An 8,039-nucleotide genomic window follows, 5' to 3' on the forward strand; every position below is an offset into this window, starting at 1 on the left:
AATAAATCTTACCAAGGAGGTGAATGACCTATACAACAAGAACTACAAGACATTATTGAATGAAATCTATGATGACATAAAGAAATGGAAAGATATCCCATGCACATGGATTGGAAGAATAAACATAGTTAAAATGTCTATATTACCTAAAGCAATCTACAGATTCAATGTAACCCCAATCAGAATCCCAATGACATTCTTCACGGAAATAGAAAAAAAGAATACTAAAATTCATATGGGCAACAAAAGACCCCAAATATCTAAAGAAATCCTAAGAAAAAAGAACAAAGCAGGAGGCATCACAATCCCTGACTTCAAAACATACTACAAAGCAGTAGTAATCAAAACAGCATGGTACTGGTACAAAAACAGACACACAGATCAATGGAACAGAATTGAAAGCCCAGAAATTGAAAGCCCAGAGAGCTAATTTTCGAGAAAGGAGCTAAGAACATACAATGGAGAAAGGAAAATATCTTCAATAAGTGGTGTTGGGAAAACTGGACAGCCACATGCAAAAGAATGAAAGTGGACCATCTGCTATTGCCATTCACAAAAATTAACTCAAAATGGATCAAATACCTGAAGGTCAGACCTGAAACTATAAAACTCATAGAAGAAAATATAGGCAATACACTATTTGACATTGGTCATAAAGGAATCTTTTCGGATGACATGCCTACTCAGACTAGGGAAACTAAAGAAAAAATAAACAAGTGGGACTTTATCAGATTAAAGAGCTTCTACAAGACAAACGAAACTAGAATCAAGATGAACAGACAACCCACCAGCTGGGAGAGAATATTTGCAAAACATACATCTGACAAGAGGTTGATCTCCATAATATATAAAGAACACAAACAACTGAACAACAAAAAAACAACCCGATCAAAAAATGGGCAGAGGAAATGAACAGACACTTCTCCAAAGAAGATATACAGGTGGCCAATAGGCACATGAAAAGATGTTCAACATCAGGGAAATGCAAATCAAAACAACACTATGATATCACCTCATGCCTATTAGAATGGCTGTAATCACCAAGATAAAAAACAACAAATGTTGTAGAGGATGTGGAGAAACAGGCACCCTCATACACAGCTGGTGGGAATGCAAACTAGTGCAGCCTCTATGGAAAACGGTATGGAGATTCCTCAAAGAATTAAAAATAGAGATGCCCTATGACCCATCCATCCCACTACTGGGAATCTATCCAGTGAACCTGAAACCAACTATCCAAAGAGGCCTATGCACCCCTATGTTCATTGCAGCATTATTCACCATAGTCAAGAAGTGGAAGCAACCTAAGTGTCCCTCGACTGATGATTGGATCAAGAAAATGTGGTATATATATACAATGGAATACCACTCAGCAATAAAAAAAGTCAAAATCGTCCCATTTGCAACAACATGGATGGACCTGGAGGGGATTATGTTAAGTGACGTAGGCCAGAAGGAGAAAGACAAACACAGTATGATCTCACTCATATGTAGAATATAAACCAACACATGGACAGAGAAAACTGTATTGTGGTTACCAGGGGCAATGGGGGTGGGGGTGGGCACAAGGGGTGAAGGGAGTCATATATATGGTGATGGACAAACAAAAATGTACAACCCAAAATTTCACAATGTTAAAAACTATTAAAACATCAAAAAAAAAATTCTCCCAAGATGACACAGCTGGGGGATAATATAGCCTAATAACAATAAATTAGATATGTGGACACTTCCTTCTTTACAAAACACTTTCATTTTAGATAGATAAATACATACGTTTTCTCATACACCTGACCTGAATCTATCATCTCAGCAGCACTGTGAGGCAAATGTGGCATGATTTCCTATGCATAAGGGAGAAAAATAAAGGCAATAAGGAATAAAATAAAACTAAATCATGACACAGCCATAACTTTTGTGGTTAATACCACAGGCATTGGTATCAGCCAATCTGGGTGGAATTCCAGCTTTCCACTTGCTGGTTGCGTGACCTTGAGCAAATTAACCTCTCGAAGCCACAGTATTATCACCTATTAAATTGGACTGATAGTTGCTGCTTCATAGGGTAGCTTTTCATAGAATCAAAATAGATAATGCTTATAAAGCACTTATCAGAGCGTGAAGTACACAGCATGCCTTCTATTAATAGTAGGTTTAGTTTATGTGTTCTGAATTGGAGTTCTTTCCAACATATTATGCTGCATTGCTAATCCTTCATTAAAAATATCTGCTTAAGATCATTCACACAAACGCTTTCATCTTTTTTTTTTTCTTTTAGATGGAGCTCACGTAGCCTTCCATTACTAGAGATACAGAGATGTTTTAGGAAGGTTTCACTCTTGATTTGATCTACTTTAGTTAATATTAATTCTAGAGAGAGAGGAGTGGGTGGGGCAATGAGCTAATTATTTAATTTGACTCTTAATAACAGGTTAGTACTCATATACCCCCCCCCCGGCAAGAACTATAATAATTTAATATTTTAAATTGTACAGATTCTTAAGGTGGTTTTAAAAATATAACACCAAAAGTATAGAATTGGGGAACCATGGCCAAGCAATGGCGGAGGACATGTTTCTGGTCAGTAAGAACCATTTACGTTCCACACATGACACTCTGTGAGCTTCAAGATGGATTGTTGCTACACTGGGAAGAACATGGCAGACCACGATATGCCCAAAGGTTCTATCTATAAAATGGGGATAATCTCTCACTTGCCCGTTTCACATGGGAAAAGAAAAAATCACATCTATGCAATGTAACTATATGAAGTTTAAAGTATTGTATAAATACTAATATAATATGTATGTAACTTAGTACTTAAACTTTTCTCTGAAAAAAACTTATTTTTAAATTTTCTTTAAATTCTCTTGGTTGGACTCTGAGTCTCCATGGTACGCTCAAGTCAACTGGCTCTGATGTTCCCTGGTCAAACTTAAGGCCCTGGACTCTCTGGGTGTCTCGTATCTCGGAGACTCAAACCCTGCCTCCCTAGACCCACCATGACATCTTCATTTCAGAGGTCTTGCATGGTCTCTGGGAAGCTACCATTGAGCATGATCCAGGCCACCTATGCCCAGATATTGATGACTTTGACTTCTTTCCAGCTTCTGAGAATCTCCCCACTCTTGACCTGCAAATTGTCCCTTATTTCTACCATTACTTTCTCCCATTGCTTTTTCACACTTCACTTCACAAGGAGGCTCAAGGAGTAAGATGGAGGGAACAATGTTATTTGGGAATAAGACCAGATCAATACTTTTCCCTCTTCTCTCCTCTCATCTCCTCTCTCTCTCTCTCTCTCTGTCTTTCTCTCTCTTTCCTTCTCTCTCTTTCTGTGTCCCTCTCACACTCACTCTCTCTCTTTGGGATGAAGATAGTAAATTATTCATTTTAAAATTACTTTTAATTTTCACATATTTAATTTTATACATGGCTTTGCTTTATTTTAATCAAAACATAAATAAATGCTTAACAATTGAAAATAAATAAAGGACATTTTAAAAGTCATAGAAGAAAGAACTGTTTGTGTGGGTTCCTGGGTATTGTCATTTCTCCACATATAACATCTAAGAACCTCTATTCTCGAAACATAGTGTTTTACCTAACTGAATCTAATCATGGAAAAAGACCTTTTAAACTGAATTCAATGTGAGTGACACTGCCTCAGACAGATCACTTGGTGGTGGCAACTAAATATAATGGCACCAGGAAGCCAAGTTTTCACTTCTTTCTACCTAGCTGTCTTGTAACTTACAAAAGTTCACTTCATATCCTTACCCCTGTCTTTCTTACAGGGGAAATAACACCTGCTCAAATATTGTTCTTACTGAGATAAATGTGTTGCCCTCTTTATCACCCTCTTGAGGGCCTCTTTGATCTCCTTGTTCCTCAGACTATAGACAAGAGGGTTTAACATGGGGATGAGGATAACATAGAACACTGACAACACCTTGTTCTGCTTTTTGGAGTGGTTAGACTTAGGAGACAGGTACACAGAGAAGCCTGTGCCATAGAAGATTGTCACAACTTCCTGGTGGGAGGCACAGGTATTGAAAACCTTGACACTACCTTTGATAGAGGATATTTTGAGCATGAAAGCTGCAATAAAACCATAGCATAAGAAGATAACAAGGAAGGAACTGAATCCAACAAAAATGGATTCCAGTAAAAGAATCATTTGGCTGATGAAGGGATTGGAGCAAGACAAGGAAATAATCTGGATTATGTCACAGAAGAAAGTGGGAATGATATTGGGTCCACAATAGTAGAGATGAAAGCACAAAACTGTTAGAACTAAGCTACCCAGGAAACCACTCGCATAAGCCCCAACAACCATCTTCTGACAGAAACCAGGAGCCATGATGGCTGAGTACTGCAGAGGCCTACCAATAGCAACATATCTGTCATAGGCCATGGCGGCCAAAAGACAGCACTCAGCCTGAGCCATCCAGGATGCAAGAAAATACTGGGTAGCACAGGCAATGAAAGAAACTGTTTTCTCATCTTTTAAGAAGTCTGAAAGCATTCTTGGGTTGGTGGAAGAAGTATAGCAGATGTCTGTAAATGACAGGAAACTGAGAAAAAAGTACATAGGTGTGTGCAGGTGGGAGTCCACCCTGATTAGGATGATGAGACCCAGGTTCCAGATTAGGGTCAGAAGGTAGATCCCTAGGAAGATTGGAAAGAGGATAAGCTGCACCTTTTTTTTCGTCTGACAGTCCCAGGAGAACAAACATGGCTGCAGAAGTGTGATTTCTATCCTCTTCCATGGACCTGTGTGGTACTATCCGCTGAGAAAAAGATGAGAGAAGGAAATGTTTTCATTCTCAAAAAACAAAAAGAAACACTTTTCATTCTTTTCCAGTGATACTGCTGACTATATACACATCTTAAATCATGAATGTTGAGTTAATTGTTGTCTTCCAAGTATAGTCATCAAACTTAATTAAAAACTTCTCTCAAATAAGTATTGTCATTCTCTTTGGGGACAAAAGGCAGTAAATGGGTGTCATTAGTACATTCTCCCATAAAATGTCTTAATTTCATGTTTTTCCATTCCAGATTTTAAAAATATAGGAGAATTAAAAATACACTAAACTAGGAAAACACTGTCAAATCTCTATATGTTGAAACAGAATAATTTGCTTGTGCATGACTTTAATATTAACTCAGTGCTTGAGGAAGCCACTGAATCTTGCTGTGCCTCATATGTCAATGGTGAAGTACATGTTCTTTAAAATCTCCTTGACAACTAATATTCAATGACTCTGTAATCAGTGAGGATGGACATTTCTCTAACTGTCTTTCTGCATTCCCAATGCCTGGAGAGATATAAGGATAATGCGATGAGATGGTGCAAAAAGTCACACGCCAAGAAGCAGCTTGGAAGTTGTTGTGAGTTATCCAACTTAATGACATTTAGAAGGCTCCTGAGAAGTTAGATAAGAAAGGTTGAAAGAGCAATTATCCTCCTTTCCTTGCAGGTGCATTTTTTTCTTTCCTCAAATAAGAATTACTTACAGGTTCATTTACCTAGGACAGTGATTCTTGATCTTCTTTGGGTCAGTGATACTTTTGAAAATCTGTTGGAAATTATACACCATTTACCCAGCAAGCTGCAACTACTTACCACTTCTGCACATGATTTTATTAGGTTATCAGTTACTCTCCATTCATGGTTCCTGGGTTAAAAACTTCTACAAAGTAGATTGACTTGAACTCATGTAAGGATTAGGATGCTTAGGGAATGGACATGGGGATTAGGAAACTCAGGCAGGATTTATGAAAGTTCTTTCTCCTTTTCTCCTTGGAGCCAGTTCAGGGGAGGTAAGCACCAAGCTTTCAGGCAAAATGGTAAATAACCAAAAGAATGTTTTTGCATCAGGCACTGTATGCCCTCTTCAAGAAACTATAGCTGTCATCTCTCCAGATGATCATAGAACAACTCCCAATACAAACACATTTTTATTCATATGAACTCAAACTGGAAAGAAAATAATAGGAAGCTGTGAAAGGTATAATATAGATTTCAAATATAGCGTACGTATTGTATATGGATGGGTAAAAGGAGAAGTTTTGGAGATTTCCCTGGAAATAGGCTGTGACATTAACGGAATAAACTATGTCTGTGAACTACAAATATTTGTCAGTTTATCCATTCAGAACGTCTTCCTTCTCCCCAACCATTTCCCAGCCTCCTAGTTCCAAAAATGAATGAAAAGAGAAAATACCCATAGAATAACAAGGCTATAACCTGAGAATTAAGGTAGACGGGTTCATTTCCCAAAATCAGATCAATCATTGCTTCGTGCTGCACTGTTTTGTAAAGAATTCTGAAGGAATGAAGAAATTAATTGGAAAAGAAAATCAAGATTTGTCATCAATATGGAAGGAAAAATGGTAGCAGATAGATATGTGTATACCATCCAAGACTTAGATGTGGTTCTGTCCACAGTGAGACTGAATGAAGGGAGAATTTTGAGAATAGAGCAGAAAATTGCATTCATCATCATCAACATCATCATCATAACCAAGAATCATGACAACAAAGAGATTTATTGAGCAGCTACAATATATACTGTTCTTCTTGCACTCATGGAGATAGTCACAGCTTCCTCTAATATTCATTCATTCAATATGGTAACCTAAGCCTGGTGTGCTGCCTGCTAAACAATGAAAGCACTCTGAAAATTATCTCTATATTTCTATTATACGCCTTTGGAGCCCCAGTTAGTTGTATCTTGAATCTTCTTGCTCTACTTTCCACATCACTTTAGCATTCATTGTTTGGATTTCTCTACTGTGTCCTGTTTAATTTTTACAGATCTCACTTAGAGTAAATTACCTCTATCATAAGTTGTGCTAATTGGCTGTTTAACTCATCCATTGAATTTCAAGTTTCAATACTAACATTTTTTTTTCTCTCTAGAGGTTCCACATTGTTCTTTACCAAAGTGGTCAGCTTTGATAGTCTCTTATTGTTTTATCTTACTTTGAGTAATATCCTGTATTTAAACATTTTAAACATACTTATTGAAATTATTATTTGCTAATAATATAAATACATGGTTTTCCAAGTACCATTCCATAATTTGATGTTATTGCTTACTCTTCCTCAAGTGCCTTGTTTATTTGTTTGCTCAGTAATTTTTTTTATCTTAAAATCATGTTCCCTTAAAATTTATCTCTGGGAAACATTGATGTTTGAGATAAAATGCATTCCCTCAGAAACTATTTATGTTACTTCTGTCAGATACCTTGAGGGCAACACCAACCCAGAATTCCTTGAAACAAAAATTTTGACTTGAGTTTTTGAGTGTCACAATATTCACATGAAATAGACTGCATATCTACCTAAGTAGATGGATGAGATTTAAAATTATCAGGGTAAACAGTGATATCAGCTTCTTAACAGTGAAAAACACTGCCATTGTGAGAGTTGTAGTACCCATCATGAAATGCCAAGGGACCAGGAGGAATCATGATCACCAGTGCACAAGTAACAGGCAGACAGACCTCTGTATGGGTTACAGAGCCAGCACGATCCAGTGAACCTGCCCCAAACCATCTTGGTCATGGTTGAGAAAAGTCTGGGGATGGTGACTTGGGAAGCCACCCAGGAATGTAAGAGACTTTGCAGAAGCCCACACTTCCTGAGAGGGGATGCCAGCACACTACAGGAGGAGAAGAAAATTATGAATTTGGTCTCAGTGGAGACAATGACAGGAGCTTTCGCAGCACCACCCTCCCCAAGGCAACACTGCAGAAGTTAAGCAACTCAGCAGTGGAAAACTCTCCTACAGGGGAAATAGAACAGTGATTGAGTGCCCAGGATACCCCACTTTTGCTGGATACATTCGGAAACCTGTTTCTCTCTAGAAGTACCTAGACTAGAGAAGAGGTAGTCCATGACTAGAGAGAGAAAGATCAGGAAAGGGAAAAAATATATCAAAGGTATTATTGAGGCATACCTCTTGCTGACTGCACTCAGGAGTTCCGCAGGAAGTCCACTCAGAGGCCTCTAAGAGTAACACACC

The 8,039-nt window shown here is 37.9% G+C and overlaps 1 protein-coding gene across 1 annotated transcript; it reads right to left on the reverse strand.

Annotated features, from left to right (window-relative positions):
• Positions 1-3,826: 3,826 nt before the first annotated feature.
• Positions 3,827-4,781, reverse strand: LOC147912586 (olfactory receptor 5AN6-like). The gene is given in 2 exon segments (XM_087423249.1): positions 3,827-4,708; positions 4,710-4,781. Coding segments are annotated over 2 exon segments (945 nt in total). The 5' UTR covers positions 4,773-4,781.
• Positions 4,782-8,039: the final 3,258 nt, after the last annotated feature.

This window comes from Ceratotherium simum, chromosome 34, assembly GCF_057802395.1.
Source record: "Ceratotherium simum simum isolate JZ-2026a chromosome 34, ASM5780239v1, whole genome shotgun sequence".
In the NCBI taxonomy this organism is placed as follows: Eukaryota; Metazoa; Chordata; class Mammalia; order Perissodactyla; family Rhinocerotidae; genus Ceratotherium; species Ceratotherium simum.